Below are 18,586 nucleotides of genomic sequence, written 5' to 3' on the forward strand. Positions count from 1 at the left end.
TATCTGTTTAGTTTATAAAATATTAAAAGGTAACTTAAACGCTGAACTAAGTAGTTTATTCACTGTGATGTTCTTAAAATATCTCTTTCAAAACCAAAACCAATGTCTGGAACGATTTTCATCATTGAAATGATGGTACTAGTGTTTTTTTTCTTCTTTAGTGTCACTAAATTTTTTGGTTTGTACTTTCATCTAATCTAAAGAAAATTTGTTTTATAATCCAATTGTTAGGATTTCAATATAAAAGACTATATTTGATAAGAAAAAAGGTCATGGTTTAATTATCATACTATTTGGCAAGGAATTGAATTTATTTAATATGAAATTTCCAACATATTTATTTCATTATGATTTATTATCCACAATGATTTTCGCATTAACAGTAGCTTGACAGTATTTCTTTTCTGTTCTTTAAATATCTTTAACATATTATTCCTTTTTCACCTTTGGCATATAGGTAAATATTTTTGTGGTTTTTAATTTAAACGAAAATACTGATACTTGGGACCTTAGCAAAATATAATATTTATTTGAATGCTTTTATTGTGGATGTCTATATATACAACCTTGGATAAATATGATAAAGTAATTATGTTTTAATTTAGGATTTCAAATTAAAAAAATTAAAATAAGAAATCAAATACATGCTAATTCTTAGAACAACTCTAGGAATACGTTTTCTTAACTGAAATATTTATTATTTATAAAAACTTTTATAAGTAAAAAATATCTTCAAAATAAATTAACTTTTATTTTTTTTTTACAGTAAAATGTGCGAACAAAAATTGAATAAAATATCTAGAAACGTAATATCTATGTCGTAGGAAAAGTAGTATTTCAACATCTTACGATAAAATTTTGCATCACTTATCCATTTTTTCTAATTTTAAGAATATATCAATTTTCATAAATTTAAAAAAAAGTCCTTCATATCAATTTTCTTGGATAATAAGGTAAAATACTCCCTAAAGCAAAAAGTATAAAAAATGATGGTTTCCTTATATGCATGGGAAACAGTGTGACATAACAGTGAAGAAGATTCAAGCAAGAGTAAACTGTGGAATAAGGTGAAGAGTGAAGAGTGAAAGAGAAGAAAAGAATGAGTGAAGAAGGTCCTCCAAAGCTATATACTAACAAGCCTCGAAAAGGTTAATTTCTTAATTTTTTTCTTAGTTCAGACAAAAAATTGTTGAAAAAATCAAATATTTAATTTTGATTCAAGGTTTCTCTGTTTACGGTAACAGCGCAGCTGAAGCAGTTTCGAGGACAACAGAAATCGAACGAGTATTCCTCGCCGGCGGCGATGGGGACCCACGGCCACGCTGCTGCTCCACCGCCGCCGCCGCCGCCGCCGAAGGTACCGTTTGTTCGGCGCTATAAATTTGTTTGGCCTATACTCTTGGCTGTGAATCTCGGTGTCGGAGGTAATTTTTCCTTGACCAAAAAATCTTTTCTTTTTCGTTTGAATGTTTTGACCCTTGTTGATCATGTGGGAAATTATGAGATGGGGTTTCCTTCTTTGGATTGGATATGGCTTTTCCCCTGAATGAATGATGTAAGTTTAATTTTTTTTGTCTGTTTTAATCATCGCTTGTTATTATTGATCATGGGGTGGAAGGAAAACATACTTTTTCTTTGGGTTTGAAATTTCATGGGTTGTAATATTTGTTTTCATTTGTGCACAAATGAGGGAGGGTAAAGTCACACCTTGAGTTAGGTAATATTGGCTTTGGCTTACCAGTGTTTATTTTGCTCCTTTTATATGCTGAAATGCTCCCTGAAAATAATTGTTGATTCTGGATGAGGTGGGTAGGATGGTACTACATTAAGCTGTATTTCACTTTGACATGTTTGTTCATGAGTTTGGTGAGTGAGAAGATCATAACATCATAAGGGTGGTGATTTATTAGGGAGGATGGGTTTAATGATCTTCATAAGATATCTGCTTCTGAGGATGAGTGGGGAGCCAGTGAGATCATAAGCTGAAAAGCATTGGGTCTGGTCATGACCAACAAAATAAATAGAAATCAAGAAATAACATGATTATAATGGAAAGCTTTGACTCTATGTCTGAGGATGGTTATTTTATGGAAGGCCGAAAAAGAGGCTACCTTGTGCCTTTATTGCTACGATGCATGCTTGGTTGTTATATTCTTAATATATGATAGTTGAGGTTGTTAGTAGCATTATTTCTTAGATTAGTGTGCTAGTTTTCTATCATTGTAACTTTTATGTTGCATTTGCAACTGATGGTTTTGTGGTCTTGACAATTATTACAATTTTCTTTATATTGATTCATTGAACCAAGGTTTGACAAACAAAAATAATCAAGGTGATAACTTAATCATTTTTGAGACTGTATATTGTACATCAGCATTCTGTAATCATTTTAATTTCATAATTTATGGATGCATAATCTTATGTACAGTTTTGCAAAAGATCAATAGCTTTATGTTTTTTAAATTTCACTAAAATATTGTGTTCAAACAAACCTATAGTATTTGCCTCGGATCTGATTGAAGATGATTCATTGGCATATGTTTATAATCTTAGCTCTGTGAGAAACAAGATGTGCAAGCACTTTATCCTATGCATGATTTAGTTAATAAGATAGAGTATAAAAGGTTTAAAATCCAAGTTATACAAAATACACTGTTCTTCAATTGTTTTATCTATATAAGCTACACTTCATTTTTCGGACAGCTTACTAGTACAATGAAGATGTTTAAAAGCATACCTTGTAACTAGTTTGATGGTAACAATTGGGTTCTCAATTAAGGATTCTATACCGAAAATTTATTTACACGCTTATCTAATACATTTAACATGTGTCGTTCAATATATTGAGAGTAACTACTCTGCTCTTCTGCCATGTCATTTTTCAGTCTATTATTCTTGCTCGTGTTTTTCTTTTGTGATCCTAAATCTAGTATGCATGAATGAATTTCTATTGTTAAAACATGTCTTGTTCTCGTTGTTGCTAGACTGATGATTGTCTAACTCTGTAGCTTACTTGTTTTTGGGGAATAAGAAGAAAGAAATTGGTGAAGAGGAGGAACAAGATGTAACTCCTGTCTCAACTAAAGATACTGCTGCTCCTGTTTTGGAGATGAACGTGCCTACACCACCTACTACAAATCCTGTGGTCAAACGAGAACCAATTCCAGAAAATCAACAACGTGAACTCTTGAAATGGATATTGGAAGAGAAGAGGAAGATAAAGCCAAAAGATGCTGAAGAGAAACAAAAGATTGATGAAGAGAAAGCTCTGATTAAAAGGCTTATTCGATCAAAATCCATCCCAAGTGTCTAATTATGTTCCTGTTATCTTTATCAGCAGAGAAAAAAAGTTATTGACTTCGAATGTACCTGCATTGATTCATCCAATGCTTTTCTTTGGTTTACTTTGTTGATGGATTTTAGATTATACATTTGTTGAGGCTTGAGAGTTCCGGGTCCTGACATCCAAAATTGTCATTTGTAAATTTTTTTTATGTGGTTCCTTGGTTCCTTTTGCTCTGACAATAGTAAAGTTGATTGCCTTTGATGTACAATGGCCCTGTTCTTTTTACCTATAGATGACAATTGGGTTTTCAATATTTTTATTGGTTTTGTGTGTGAATAGAGCCAGATTTGAGTTAGAGCCAGCACATGGCTAGTGCAGAGGACGGTGGGTGGTTTTGGTAAGGTAATTTAAAGCACTAAGATGAGAATACTAATTAAATTTTGCAAAAGCAATTTTTTTTTCTTACTGAATTTGTCCATTTCTTGAATTTGGATTCATGTATTTATATCTGTGCATGTAAGACAGCATGGATCAGACTACTACAAATTAGTTGTTGGAAGAAACAATTTCTATTTAAATCTCATAAATAGAAAGGTTGGCATGTTTTCCGAGAAATATCCATGGTGTGCTGGTTTATAATTTCACGAGCAAAACTTTGAACTGTTGGATCATCTTTCTCTATTTCTCTATCATCAACTCATCATCTCCCTTTAATATATATGATTGGTTATTTTCCAATTTCCAAGCCAAGAATGCTTATTCTCCATGTTTGTTTTGTGGTGCTGGATTGCATATTCACCATGTTGAGGTTTGAGAATAGTGAAGAGAGATTCACATGTGCCTAATGTAAACATGCACAATTCCCCAAAAGGATGTGGACACGGATGGCACTGTGCAGACTGGCAGGGTTCCCACAACATGCATGCAAGCACTAAAATACTATAACTTATTTTCTCAACTACTAGTTTTTCTTTTCTTTTCAGAAAAGACTTGCTTTTCTTGAAGTTAATGGTCCAAGCTCCTCAAACTCCAAGAGAATATACAATAATATGTATGAATTTCTTTGTGGGATTCTCACTGATTTTGTGTAATAGTTAAATAAAATTCAGAACAGCGCCGAATAATCTCTGTTGCCAATTGGTTGCCTGAATCTGATAGGTTGTTTCCCTTTAAAACCAGGCCATTCTGATAATAATAATAATAATAACAATACAAAAAAAGCATAATTGTTGACTACAGTCAAAGAGAAACTTACAAAAGCTTAATCAAAGTTTTGGGTAGGCATGCATATATGAAATAATCAAGTAGGAGAAGAGTGGCTTGTCTTTAAATACCATCTTTCATGCAATTTTGTCACTCTCATTCTTGGTTGGTCCATTAAAGGCATGTACCTTCACTAGCCAATACATTTAAAAGTCACAGAAATGTGGGGATAGGACAAGTATTTTTATATGGTAGAGAAAGAAAAGGGTATGTGGCCTCTAGCATATAATAAGAGAAAGGATGCAAATGATGATAACGTGAGAGGTTGGAGAAGAGCATGGATTGAACAAAATGTTTAAGAGAGAGAGAGAGAGTGGTTTTGATGCAAGGTGATGATGATGGAGGAATGTGGTTGGACTTATTGAGTTTCACATGAAGGCACGAGGTCCTCCAACTGCTACTGCCAAAGGAAAAGGAAGGGGGGGACGCCATAATCCAATGTGCTACACCAACAATCATGCCCTTCTGTGGGGACTTCTTTTATTCTATAATGTGAAACCAAATCATAAACTAAGCAAAAACCAGACATGCATTATCAGTTAATATTTCACCATCTCATTATATATATAATAAAACTCTTTCTACATTCTCCCACTTTAATATATTTGACTATTCTTTCTGAGAGTAAATTTGATGTATATATTATCGTAGATGGTGTGTATTTCTTGGAATTTGTGATGTAGATAATAAGCCACTGATCTGAGAGACATTCCCAAGCTGATAGATAGATAGATAGATAGATACTAAGTCTCATTGACCCAGTTCAGTCCAAAGGACACTAAAATTCTTTGTGCCTTGAGAATATAATAATTCTATGTTATGCCTTTGTTAATGTATACACACATGAATATTTATATTCCCCTAACGCAAAAAGTTAGCTAAGACTTCACAAAAACCTCTCTCCTTCTCCCTCTTCTTGCACGCGTACACACACATGCACACTGAACTTTCATAAAGAAAAACGTGGTTATGGCCGTGGCCACCATATGATTACGCATATTTAAGCCAAAGCTAGAAGTATTATAGAGTGTGTGTGTGTGAGAGAGAGAGAAAATAATGGACAATATTTTGATTGTGTCTGTGACAGTGTTTCTCTTATGCACTGTGATCCTCCTCTACAGGAACAGGCTCAAATCAAAATATAGAAATAAACTTCCATTAGGAACTCTTGGATGGCCTTTTATCGGTGAAACTCTTGAGTTTGTTTCTTGTGCTTATTCTGATCGCCCTGAGAGCTTCATGGACAAGCGACGCAGCATGTAAGTTCATATATGCAATCATTTTTTACGCACCACTTTCTTAAGCATGCACTTTAATTCAGCTTCATTACAAGTTAACATATTCTAAAGAAAAACCATCTGGGTTGTAAAAGTCTCATCATGCCTTAGTTTTGTGAACAAAGTTGAATCCATAAACTCATGTTGTTTTCACTAAGATTTGGCGTGTTGCAACTTGTAGGTATGGCAAGGTGTTCAAGTCACACATATTTGGAAGCCCCACAATAGTTTCCACGGATGCTGATGTGAACAAGTTTATACTGCAAAGTGATGCAAAAGTTTTTGTTCCTTCTTATCCCAAGTCTCTTACTCAGTTGATGGGAGAGTCTTCTATTTTGCTCATCAATGGAAGCCTTCAGAGGAGAATACATGGACTCATTGGAGCTTTCTTCAAGTCTCAACAGCTAAAGGCTCAGATCACCAGAGATATGCAAAAGTATGTCACAGAATCAATGTCTAGTTGGAAAGAAGATAGCCCCGTATACATACAAGATGAAACAAAAAAGGTTAGCTCTGTAGTTTCCTTCTCTTTTCTCTGACTGAAGGGGTGAATGAGTGTTTGCACATGTGTGTGTATGCCAAACCTTGTCTTCTTTCTCTCCCCCACGTGGTGTAGAAGTCAGAATCTAGCTTCTAAGTTTTGCTCACGGTGACTTCTTGAGAATAGTTCCATCAGACACAAGATAAAACAAAAGATGCTGCTTCTCTTAAATCTATACTTGGCATCTAGTTACATGTTAACTTGTTTATATCAAAGCATTCACCACTCTAAAGTTGTATGATAAAGTGACCAAACTTTCTCCTTGTTTATGTATGAGTTACTGAAGTAATAATTGGTGATCTAGCAGCTTATGTTTCAAGATCATATAATTATAAAGTGAAAAACGTAGTTATCTTTATGGGGTTCTTAATCATTTTGTAGTAATCATGCTACATTGAAATTGAGATTATTGTAATTTACTCTTTTCAAAGATACCAACAGGTGACAATTACTTCTTTTCTGTCAACAGATTGCTTTTCATGTACTAGTCAAGGCATTGATTAGTTTGGATCCAGGAGAAGAAATGGAACTTCTGAAGAAACATTTTCAGGAATTTATCTCTGGCCTCATGTCTCTACCAATAAATCTACCAGGAACTAAACTTTATCAATCTTTGCAGGTAAATTTGCCTTAGTTAGATATTGATTTCATTTTTTACCATACATGTCATGTGTCAAGATCATGGACCTAGTAACACTAACTTCACTTTTTTGGTTTTAGGCAAAGAAGAAAATGGTGAAATTAGTGCGGAGAATTATCCTAGCTAAAAGAAATAGTGGCATTTGCAGAGTTCCAAAGGATGTGGTGGATGTGCTTCTGAATGATGCAAGTGAAAAATTGACAGATGATTTAATAGCAGATAATATTATTGATATGATGATTCCTGGGGAAGATTCAGTGCCAGTTCTTATGACTCTAGCTACAAAATATCTATCAGAATGCCCAGCAGCTTTGCAGCAATTGACGGTATGGTAATTTCTAAATCTCCTCTTCACCAGTTACAATGAAATTCACCTACCACAAAATCATAAGCACTTCTGAATTCAAAGTTATCTCATGCTGTTTTTTGGTCAATTAGTATTTAGTAGAGTTAAGCACAGGACTCCAACTCTTAGTGGCCTAGGCTAAAAGTAGAAAACCATTTTCTTGTTGCTATTATGCTTCTTTCCACCATGTTATACCAAAGGTTTTGAATTTTTACTAGGGACAATTGTGGCATATATCATATGAGATTGCCACATGTGGCCTTAAGAAAGTCTCTGAACTAATCTTTTCTGATTTACTTTTATGCTCTCAGGAGGAAAATATGAAGCTTAAGAAACTTCAAGATCAGGTTGGAGAGTCCTTGTGTTGGAGTGATTACCTATCATTGCCATTTACTCAAACAGTAAGATCCTCATCAAAGACAAGTAAAAATGTTCCATACTTCTCACTTAACTCACTGTGTTAACAAAATCTACTTGTGCAGGTCATCACTGAAACTCTGAGAATGGGAAATATCATAATTGGAGTAATGAGAAAGGCCTTGAGAGATTTTGAAATAAAAGGGAACTTAATACCAAAAGGGTGGTGTGTGTTTGCAAATTTTAGATCAGTTCATCTAGATGACAGAAACTATGAATGTCCATATCAGTTCAATCCATGGAGGTGGCAAGTAAGAGAAATCCCCTTGTTAGTTCATTTTATGTGTTATTTGTTTAGATCAAGTGATGAATTGATGAACTTCAGGACAAAGATATGAGCAGTTGCAATTTCACTCCTTTTGGAGGGGGACAAAGGCTTTGTCCAGGCCTTGACTTGGCCAGGCTTGAAGCTTCCATCTTTCTACACCACTTTGTCACTCAATTCAGGTAATCATTCAACACTTCACTTCTTTTCTAATGAGTGAACACAGTGAATAATTGTAAAAAAAAGTCATCATGCCCAAATTTTTGACCTCATAGGAGCAAAGGCAAAATCATAACACCAGACATGCAAATTTCTGTCACTCAGCGGACCAAATGGCTTTGCATGGACCTTTTTCTTTACTTTACATTTTCACTAATGATTTTCTCTTTTGAAACTAAATTTGATTGCTGAAAATTACATATCCCACATATAAATATCCTGGTGGGTCAATGTCATGAATGTCTCTTTCTTGCATATGGACAAAGGAGGAATCCAAGTTGTAAAGTTTCCGGGGCCAGAAAGCCTTACATGCTACATCAGAATTCAGAAAAAAGCCACTTCATCCTAATCTTTTGCTTATAACAATAATAATTAATTTGTTAATCAAACCAATCTTGACTGTGAGGAAAGCCATGATGCTTCTTGAATGTATCTAAACTGCTAGTACAGTGCCAGGCTTGAGGATTTTAAGCATAATCATTCTGCAAGTTCATACTTGCTTTAGTAACATTTAAAATAGACACAATTTGACTGAAAAAAGTGATTCAAAATCTCATAAGAAGTACAAGATTACACCGACATAGACAGAGAGTATGTTATTTCATTAGTGAAATACATTCAACTATTGTCTCTTGGTACTGTTTGCTTATTTAGCTTGAAGCAAAAATAGCTGTTACTGAAAACCAAACTATGTGGCATGTGTATTTTATATTGTTCCTTAGGACTATAGGTTTTGACTTCTGATTGCACCATGCTTGTATGAAGATGTATATGGCCTAGAAAATGAAGAAGCTAAAATAAGGAGCTATGCTGGTCAAATCATGTTAGGTTGACAAAAAAGCCATTGTTGATATTACTCGGTCAAGCAGCCTAATGATTTAGGCTTTGCTAGGTTTGCATTATGTGCAATCCAACAATGCATTTTATGCTTTTCTTTTCTAACATCTTTGAACTATTAAATCTTCCTTGTTTACTTTTGTTAAAAAGTAGATTTTAAGCTTAATTCAATCTTATAAAATTTCACGCCAAGCATATACATCTCAAGTGTGAAGCTAGACATTTAATGAGTGGTTTGATAGCTGTCTGATAGCACGATAGGCCCAACAAACAACAAATCTCCTGATAACAGATGACACAACATGTCCACCAACCATAGATTTAGCTAGGATAGGCTCTAACTCATGACTCAGATATTATGTTAAGAAGTGAATTTTAAGCTTAACTTAACCTTACAAAATCGGTTTGGAATGTGAGGTTTATACTCACTTACAATGTTTTGACATGCAGATGGCATGCTGAAGCAGATGCAATAGTGAACTTTCCCACAGTAAGAATGAAAAGGAGGATGCCTGTGATGGTAAGGAGAGTGGAATCTTAAGGCTTGGTTGGCCAAAAAGTGTGGAGCCACTTCTACCAAAGGCTAAAGAACAAGCATTCTATGAAAAATACAAAATGTGAAAGAAGAGAACAAGGGCAAAGGGGGACCAGAAAGATTGGCTAAGGTGGACACACGTGTGGTGAACTGCATAAGCTTTTTCTTTGTCTCCTTGCATTAGTCTTCCACATGAAGACAATGGAAAGTTTCAAATTGAGGGACCCTTAAATTAGGTAGTATTTACTTTTTCACCAATTTTTCTTTCCCATTTTACCTAGTGTGGTAGGAAAATAAAGGTTGATTGTAAGGGAGAGCACTTTTATCTTGTTTTTGAATCAGAGTTTCTTTTGTCTGTTTTTTTTTTTTTTCTTTCTCTTGCACCACTTATTTGAATAAGGTGAATAATTGGCCACAAAAGGTAATAGTTTGAGTTTAAGGGTCCCATAAATTAATCTTATTCTTAGAACAACTTGCTCAAGGTCCACTTTAAAATATAGATTTATTCATACTTTAGACAGAGATGATTGAAGAGGGAAAAAAAGTGACTAATGTACACAAGATCCATCACCCTTTAGTTTGAATAATGATGTGAAGCATCTAAACAACAACACAAAAGGCACTAAAATCATTTTGGATCTAAGATTCTTGATCCTTCATCAACTCCAATTCGTTTTTGTGCAAACCTTTTCATAATATATAATACTAAATCATAAAACCAAAGTATATTCATTGAACATTGTTTTTCATTGAAGATAGCACTTTTCTGTAATTGAATCATGTTGTTCATCTTATCTTTATTATGACTCTCACTTAATATTTCATTGGTAAGATTAATTTGATCTCAATGCCTCTTAATGAGTCTAATCGTTCACAATTGGGTGATATTGATACCGAAAATAAAGTGTTAGTATCATAAGTACTTGTTATTTTACGAGAGTATCTACCCGGTTAAATGTTTTAATCCTTAAATTTATATATAAAATTAAAATTTGTTTTTACTCTAAATTTTAATATATGTTTAGTCTTTAAACTTTAAAAATGAATAAATATATTTCACTACAACTGCATCAAATTTCGTTAACGTGTTAAATTGTGTTTCAAACTAGAATTTAAATTACTTATATTATTTGACGTGTTTTATTTTAATATCTTTAAACTAAAAAAATATATCCAGATAGTCAAAATTTATTAAAGTTCGAAACACGTGGATAAATTTCAATTTTACATCTATGATTTAAAATCACAATTAACCCTTATTAACTTATTATTTATAACCTCAAATTTTCTTTTCTTTTTACTTTTTGTCCTTTATACTGATTTTAAGAAAACTTAAAATGATTTACATATTGAAGTGTTTTCAATTACTTTTTATTTTTATTAAAACACACACAACACAACATATATATGTAGAATATTATAAAATGAAGAAAAGTTACCTTAAAGGTATGAAAGTATACATGAAACAAACACACATTACATTTTGAGGCAATAATGTTGATCTTATTTTCCTCTTCTAAAATGAAGGATGAAATTAATGAAGAGTTAACCGTGATTAGTTAATTTTAGTATTTTTATTGTGTATTTTTAGAGGGTGAAAAGCCTAGAATTAGTCCTTGTCTATTATGCATATTTCAACATAATAATTAAAAGTGAAAAGTGTAAGTCCCATTTTTCCAGTTTTATGCGTGTTGGGCCTGGCCTCTTCGTAGGTTCAAGACCAGCCCTTCCAGGGGGACCCAATACCCCTTCCAACTCACTCATTCCTCACTTTTCTGTTCCAGAGCTGCTCCTCTTCTTCAAACACTCTTGGCTGAAGCAAGAGTTCTGCTAGGGCATAAGTTCAATTCTTTTCCAGCTAGCTTCTCAGCTTAATATCCTCAGGTAAGTTGAGCTTTAACTTCATCCTTCCCCTCTTCCAGTTAAAACTTCGGTTTTGTCTTAAATTCTCCCTTACACACATTCTCAACTTCGTGAGTGTTCCTTCTCAATTCTGTAGGTTGCTCCAGAATCACGTTTACTCTTGCTTGGGTTACCTATCCTTGTGCTAGTGTCTAAAAAGGTAAGGAAAGCTAGATTCACCGGTCCGAGTTATTTTGTGTGTTTCTTTTTGGGTTGATTTATGTTTATGTGCTTGAGTAGTATGTTTTTATCAAATGAAACCGAGCTGCATGTGCTCTTGGATGTTGGTTGTGTTGTTTTTCTGCCTAGCATGCGTGGAACAGTGGGAAAGAACTGATATTCTCGCCTAGGCGAGCTCGTTTCGCCTAAGCGAGAATACCAGAAACTCGCTCAGGGTTCTGTCTCGAGCACTCGCCCAGGCGAGGGGCTGCGTTTTGAGCGACAGGCCAGCTCGCTCAGGCAAGACAGCGTCGCCTGAGCGAGAGATCGTGAAATCTCCCAGAACCCACTGTTGTAGGCTCGCCTAAGCGAGAGCTCATCGCCTGAGCGAGATAACTTCTCTCGTCTGGGCAATGGCTCCTAGCCTGAGCGAGGCTGCCACAGCAGGTTGCCTCAATTTTGTTTTCTCTCTGGTTTGAGTGGTGATTTGTGTGATTTATTTGATTTCCCTTTTCAAGACCTAAAGCATGTGAGTATATACGGTTGTCTGATTTCTATGAACTAAAAGTTGTATGTTGGCATGAGCAACACTTGGATTGTGGTTGGTTGGTTGGGAACTTGCATGAGAATTTGATGTTTTGAGATAAAGGTGGTGGATATGGTATGAAACATGAATTTGGTGTGTGATAGGCGTAATTCCATGAGTCTCGTGGGGAGACCTCGTGGTGGTGTGTAGTGTATATATTAAGGTATGGATTCAAGTAAGGACCGCATCCCGAAACTCAAATGGGTCAGTGAGTCTCAGGTAGAGCAAACTGACCCAAGTGGTGAGAGTGGTGGGAGGCCTTAGTCTTCGGCAGGATAATGACCTTAGATGCTTGAAGGTTAACCTTGTGCGTGGTAGGGTAAAACCCATTGGCAATGGCTCTGCAGAGCAGTAGAGGCCACCACAAGTGCAAGCGTCCAGTGAATCCGATCTTAGTATATTTATCCGGATAATTGAGTCATAGTGTCCTGCTTGTCTGCGATAACATGATTCTCTGTGCTCACTGTGCTGAAATGCTTGAACTGTTTAAGTACTTGTCTGATATACTATGTTAACTTTAAATTACACTAGCTTACCCTTTCTTTGTTGTGTATGTTCTTGCCTGGATTCTTTTCCTTTTGCAATGATCACCTTACGGTGGGAGCAGATGGAAAGAGCACTGGAAGTGGATCTGCTGGTGGTAGCGGTGCTGTGTAGCTTGGACTAGTTACCTGTAGCTCCTAATAGTAGTCTTTAAGGCTTTAATGCCCTCCTCTTTTGTGGTTTCTTGTTCTAGGAGCGATCCTTTTGTAAGGCAATTAACGTTCAGACTTTGCTTCGTCTTTGGCATGGTTGTATGTCTACGTTTCCTTTTAAGTACTCCTATGGACAACTGTAATAGTAGATCCGTACGTGTTCTGATTGTTTCTTATTATCATAATTATGCGATGTTTTTGTTTAGTAGATTTAATCTATTTAAATGGGATGTCACAAAAAGTCCTTGAACTAATTCTATTTTAACCCGTAACTATGTGAAAATAAGAAGTTCAAATTTGAGTGAAAAAAACAATTAAACTTTTAACCTTATATTTATTTTTGGATAATGATATTTTATCCCATTTTATATATATATTTAATTATCTCAGCATTAAAAGTTAAAGAGTGTAACTATTCAATCAAGTGCATGGAGACATTTTTCTTTTTTTACATTAACACATGTTGCACTGCAGCTTTTGAAACACTCTCACCTAAACATATTTATTTTATGTGTTATTTTAATTTGGAATTCCAAATAATGGATTTAACAAATACAAGAGATAAAGTTGTACTCTAAGGTGATTTGAGACTTTGCAGAAGTAAAATCTAAATGCTTTATATTAAAATTAGAAAAAAAAATGAATTTTTTTTAAACATCTCATCGGAAAAGAAAAGAAAAGGCAAAAGATCATACTGGCACACGTTTTAATGATTCCAAATATAAATATAAGACTAAAAACTAAAAAATCTAGTCGATTGTTGCTTCTTCCAAACTTTTGAAGAATAATGTATCTTGAAAAAATGAAAAAGAAATTTAAGTATTTAGCCGTTTTTTTTAAACTAATGTGTGAAAAGCTTATTATAATTTCCATATAATGAAAAGCAAAAGTTAGTTTTCTAATATATACATTCATCTCTATGAGTATAGCTCATGAAGTATATGTAATGACCACAAAGCATTTAGTGTGCGTGTGTTTAAATTATTATAGGAAAGATATAAATTAATTTAAATAAATAAATGTATAAGTAATGTAGAATTCATGAGATAAGTAAATTTGAAAACATTTTTTAATCTGTTATCTTTTTCGGCAGTGTCTTGGGTTACAGATTAATCACCTTCATATCTCGGAGAATAAAAACAATGATGTTTAAAATGTAAATAAGTTAAGATAAAATAAAATTATTAAGTTGATACTTTAGGAAAGAAAGCACAAATCTCAACATAAAAGAAATTTTAAAACAATTAATAATTTGGATTTTCAAAAAATATAAAAATAATTACTAAAGAGTTGTGAAACCATCCCATTATAAAAATAAATAATGGAATAAATGAGTCTCCTAACAGGTAACAGAAAGAGGTCAAGTTTAGATTTTCAATCCAACCTAATTCCAATTGAAATTTTTTAGTGAACTAAAACTTTATCATAAAGGCACTATATTGTTAATAAATTCAATTATGTTTTTATAAAATCATTTTAATTTTTCAAAAATTTTAAAAAACTACAATTTAAATTCCTAAATACTAAATTTAAAAGACTAAAATAATTTTATTTAATCCCTACACAGAAAACTTGAGTAAACTTCCTTTCTCACATTTTAGAATCCAAAATGAGTTTAAAAAAAATATATGGAAGATTAAAACCAAGCTTAGCTCAAATTTCAATAAATAAAATACATTTCTTCACATATTTTCCCGTACAAATAAATTTTGTACACAGCTCAAAAATGAGGTGTACAAGAAGCAATCATGTATCAGATTTTCAACCCTCTTTTGTGTTCATCCTCTTCCACTATTCTCTCCTTCAACAGCATATTGAGAGACTGGAATCTACTTCTCAGAACAGCAACATGGTGCCACAAAACAAGCTTCCACTCCTCACTGTTTATGGTTGCCAGTGAGAATCATCAACTCCGGTGTTGAAAATGAAACTGGTAAACAGTGTGCTGATGTCCCTGGCAAGTGAACAAACAACAATAAAATAAATGAACTCAGTCTCATCCAATGCAATGAAAACCTCCTCAAAATATATTTTTCTATTAATCTGAAATAAATGTATGGGTTAAACATTGACATTATAAAACATTGATTCCTCAAAATTCTCCGCTGCACTTGGTTGTTTTTGTTTTCATTTTCAATTTATATGTTTTTATCAATTACAAATGTCCCAACTTATTTTCACTTTATTTCCTGCTTTTAAGAAGAACCTACACAAGGAATGATGAATAGTGGTAAAAGATACTAGCGAAAGAGATAAATTAAGGAAATTAATTACGCCAGATGAGGAAGAGTCATGTGCTTCAAGAGTGTTGGGTTTCGAGTGACAAATGCCTTCCATTCTTCTTTGCTTATTTTATCATCTTTATCAGCATCGGCGTCTTGAAATGTCTGGCATTTTTTTAAAAGAAAAAGCCACATAAAAGATCGAAATTAAAAATAACATAGGGAAAAATACTTTCCTGCAAACAATTACCTTATTAATAATGGTTTCAAGGGTTTCATCATCCAGATCAATGCCACATTCTGACAAAATGGCAACAACCATTTGCCTAACCTGGAAAGAGTCGCAGGTTAACAAAACAGTTCCAACTGTAAACTCAGATCAATACGGGGAAAGAATTATAGAAAATAGTAGACATCGTGATGGTTATTTTGAGTTTTATATATTAATTAGTAGACGTTAGAATGCCATAGACTTGAATCATCACCACCCTTTTCTTTGTTGAACTTGTCAAATAAAATTAATATTGCACCAAGGGAATTCCGGTGCTATGATAACAAAAATATATTAAAGCCAATAACATAGTGATAACCTGGACATGCCAAGATACTCACTTCTTCTCGCTCAATATATCCGGTCTGTCTCAAGTCATACATTCTAAAAGAAACTACAAGCAAACCAATAAAAAAAGTTAATTTTTATCAATATTACAGCAATAAAATAGAGGATGTAGAAACACAAATGCAAAACTCCTGCTGAAGACTTACAGTCAATTTTCTTTTCCAGAGGAGTACAAGGATGAAAGATATTGAGAGCATGCACAAACTCCTCAAATTCTATAACACCATTTCTTTTTTCATCGAAAACATCAAACACCTAGAGAATTTTGTAATCATTAGAATGAACTCAAATACACAATTCAAAAAAGACAAACAGCAGCAAACAACAGACCATTCAGCAAAACAAGTACATATGCATGCAACCATGACATTTTTTTTAGGGAAATGGGGAGAATGTGCATAAAACATCATCACCATACACTATAGGGTAAATCATAGAGAGTCAACAATGTAAATTTAGATATTTAAACACCACATATATGGTTGTCAATCCGTACGATACACCTTCCAATATCTCTATCATACACACATACATCTTTGATCTTTCATAGAGTTTTAACCGAATGACAAGAAAATCTAGAAAATAATATCAATTTATCATAGCAATTTCAGACTTTAGTCAGAGTTCACAATCATTTACAAAAGGATGAAAGGACTCGTCTTGCCAGCAAGAGACTAGAAAAGGAATGATACAAAAACACATTATAGTTTGTTGATCACGCATCACATAACATAATAGACTAGAAAAAAGTATCTTTGGGTCTAAAACCGTCGACAATGTTCCACAGAGGATTGTGAAGGAGACTCAGGAAAAATAAAGAGTGATATATGGAGCTCTGGATATTGTAATTTATTTTTCAGCAGAAATTTGCGTTGAGGCAGCAGCATTGTACTCGCCGATATTTTTACTAAAAAAGCTACATCGAGAATCTTAGTGAAACAAATTGGAGCGAAGAAAGGGCATGAACTAGTTTGGTCTCCTGAAAATGTTTTCTTTGCAAATCGAAGTTGAATTTTGACAAAAATTAGATCAGCCTCCCTTCCATCAAAATCCATTGGTTCCTCACCTCCAAACCAATTAGTCCACACTGGGTCATGAAACAAATCAAGAAATCAGAAAAAAAAAAAAAAAAAAAACAGTTGCGAAAATGCTTATACCCTGTCAAGGAAAAGATTCTCCCCAGTAGTGGTCTTAAACAGTGCCAATGTGAGTTCTTCCTTCACACAACAAACAAACAAACAAACAAGAGTTAAAATTAGGATAAACAAAAATGTACAAACTTAGGATCAAGGAGACATTGATCCCCAAATCCCAATCTAGCCAGCTACCTTGTGGATGAGGCCATCGTCAATGATTGAGCTACTCAACTTCTTGAACAACTCGTGCAAAGCCTCAATTTCATTAACAGTAACTGCCACACACAAATCAGGAACTTTAAACTACATTTCCTCAGCAAAAATAAACAAAAACAGCTGAAAATTAAATTAACAAAAAAACAAACACTGAGAATCCTTGGCGAGGGCAAGAATGTCATCGAAGGTAGTAGAAGAGGGTTTCTTCTTCTTCGCCGGAGAATGGAAATCGAAGCAACCGGTTAAGCTGAAAACCAAAGCTTCAACAAGTCCTATGAGCGGAATGAACACCGCACACAGCGTCTCTCCAAACGTCAAGCTCGATCTCTGACACAAATCAATGGCAAACTCATAATTCGTTTACGCAATTACGAAACACAAATCGAAATCCCTAGTTCAAGAAAAAAGTGTTACCAGCGATACACCGGTCTGTTGATAATCCATTTCATCTTCCAAAACTTTTTCGCAGAATCAGAAACAGAATTTGAATATCTATGAATTATCACAGTATTTATCCCTTCAAAATATTTATTTATATATTAAAAATGTTTATTTATTATTACTACTATTTTTATATGGATAATAAATAGCACATGAAAATGTTAAGACTAGTTATCATAAAATGTCAATGTAAAATTAAGACAACTAACAAAGGTTGGTCAAAGGGGATTTGACCACAACTTGAGGCTGAGAATGAATGTTAATAAAATAAGAATAAGAAGGATATTTCACTATTTATTAGTTATTAATTATTAATTAACTTGGCGACTAGGTTTTATCCACGTGGATTAAGCACTTCTTGATGGGATGTGGGGTTGGCCTAGTCATCATCATGTTTGGTACAAATAGTTGTCTATTCAATAATAGTTCCAATTTTGTTGTACGTTTATGTTTCTTACTTTTCTTATTTACGGTTAAATATGTTTTTTTTTAATTTAAGTAAATTTTGGAATTAGTCACTTGAGATTTTATATTAATTTAATCTTTTATCTTTAAAAATATGTGGATTTAGTTTTTTTTAACAATTTTTGTTAAGTTTATTTGACATTTTAAACGCATTTTATGATAATATTTGAATTAACATTGAAACGAAGATGTGTCAAATGGTATAAACAATTTAAATACTATCATGAAATACGCTTGAAACATCAGATAAACTTAACAAATTTTATTTCAAAGGACTAAATTCACACATTTTGGAGGAAGAATGACTAAATTGTTAAGTTTCAAAAATAGACTAATTCCAAATTTCACTGAAACTTGAGGGACATAAAACATATTTAACCCTTATTTAAATAAAAATATTGAAATTTTTAAAATATATATATAATATTTTAAATTTTAAATATATATTTTTTATAAATTTAAAGTAGAAATTAAAATTTGTTTTTGTTTTAAATTTTTATATATTTAATTTTAAAATTT

General features: G+C 33.4%; 3 protein-coding genes and 1 long non-coding RNA gene across 5 annotated transcripts; 3 read left to right on the forward strand and 1 right to left on the reverse strand.

Annotated features, from left to right (window-relative positions):
• Positions 1–997: 997 nt before the first annotated feature.
• Positions 998–3,599, forward strand: LOC114165862. The gene is made up of 3 exons (XM_028050475.1): positions 998–1,148; positions 1,245–1,424; positions 3,009–3,599. The coding sequence occupies exons 1-3, from the start codon at positions 1,100–1,102 to the stop codon at positions 3,311–3,313; spliced, it is 534 nt and encodes a 177-aa protein (XP_027906276.1). The 5' UTR covers positions 998–1,099; the 3' UTR covers positions 3,314–3,599.
• A 1,821-nt stretch (positions 3,600–5,420) lies between these two features.
• LOC114166334 (3-epi-6-deoxocathasterone 23-monooxygenase CYP90D1) lies at positions 5,421–9,994 on the forward strand. The gene is made up of 8 exons (XM_028051047.1): positions 5,421–5,808; positions 6,008–6,332; positions 6,837–6,986; positions 7,088–7,333; positions 7,665–7,754; positions 7,836–8,021; positions 8,096–8,217; positions 9,542–9,994. The coding sequence occupies exons 1-8, from the start codon at positions 5,606–5,608 to the stop codon at positions 9,630–9,632; spliced, it is 1,413 nt and encodes a 470-aa protein (XP_027906848.1). The 5' UTR covers positions 5,421–5,605; the 3' UTR covers positions 9,633–9,994.
• A 1,265-nt stretch (positions 9,995–11,259) lies between these two features.
• On the forward strand, positions 11,260–13,108 carry LOC114166089. Its single transcript, XR_003599849.1, has 3 exons — positions 11,260–11,510; positions 11,626–11,688; positions 12,881–13,108. It is a non-coding gene; the product is annotated as an uncharacterized LOC114166089 (long non-coding RNA).
• A 1,470-nt stretch (positions 13,109–14,578) lies between these two features.
• LOC114165859 (calcineurin B-like protein 10) lies at positions 14,579–17,798 on the reverse strand. Of its 2 annotated transcripts, none has more exons than XR_003599809.1 (9): positions 17,576–17,798; positions 17,311–17,488; positions 17,138–17,220; positions 16,967–17,026; positions 15,956–16,064; positions 15,781–15,855; positions 15,441–15,521; positions 15,243–15,355; positions 14,579–14,922 (listed from the first exon to the last, which is right to left on the reverse strand). XR_003599809.1 is itself a non-coding variant. In XM_028050473.1 (9 exons), the coding sequence occupies exons 1-9, from the start codon at positions 17,603–17,605 to the stop codon at positions 14,853–14,855; spliced, it is 777 nt and encodes a 258-aa protein (XP_027906274.1). In that variant the 5' UTR covers positions 17,606–17,797; the 3' UTR covers positions 14,579–14,852. The 2 variants fall into 2 exon arrangements, 1 of the variants encoding a protein (XP_027906274.1); XM_028050473.1 differs by having other exon boundaries at positions 15,803–15,855; positions 17,576–17,797.
• Positions 17,799–18,586: the final 788 nt, after the last annotated feature.

The sequence above is a fragment of the Vigna unguiculata genome, chromosome 10, assembly GCF_004118075.2.
Source record: "Vigna unguiculata cultivar IT97K-499-35 chromosome 10, ASM411807v1, whole genome shotgun sequence".
NCBI classification, from domain to species: domain Eukaryota; kingdom Viridiplantae; phylum Streptophyta; class Magnoliopsida; order Fabales; family Fabaceae; genus Vigna; species Vigna unguiculata.

Coding starts and splice junctions, on each gene's coding strand:
- LOC114165862 (XM_028050475.1), top strand. CDS start 1,100: ATGAGTGAAGAAGGTCCTCCAAAGCTATATACTAACAAGCCTCGAAAA. Junction 1,149..1,244: donor TACTAACAAGCCTCGAAAAG/GTTAATTTCTTA, acceptor TTACGGTAACAG/CGCAGCTGAAGCAGTTTCGA. Junction 1,425..3,008: donor TGTGAATCTCGGTGTCGGAG/GTAATTTTTCCT, acceptor CTAACTCTGTAG/CTTACTTGTTTTTGGGGAAT.
- LOC114166334 (XM_028051047.1), top strand. CDS start 5,606: ATGGACAATATTTTGATTGTGTCTGTGACAGTGTTTCTCTTATGCACT. Junction 5,809..6,007: donor ATGGACAAGCGACGCAGCAT/GTAAGTTCATAT, acceptor TGCAACTTGTAG/GTATGGCAAGGTGTTCAAGT. Junction 6,333..6,836: donor TACAAGATGAAACAAAAAAG/GTTAGCTCTGTA, acceptor TTCTGTCAACAG/ATTGCTTTTCATGTACTAGT.
- LOC114165859 (XM_028050473.1), bottom strand. CDS start 17,605: ATGGATTATCAACAGACCGGTGTATCGCTG. Junction 17,221..17,310: donor CCTCGCCAAGGATTCTCAGT/GTTTGTTTTTTT, acceptor TGTGTGTGGCAG/TTACTGTTAATGAAATTGAG. Junction 15,522..15,802: donor GATATATTGAGCGAGAAGAA/GTGAGTATCTTG, acceptor GACTCTTTCCAG/GTTAGGCAAATGGTTGTTGC.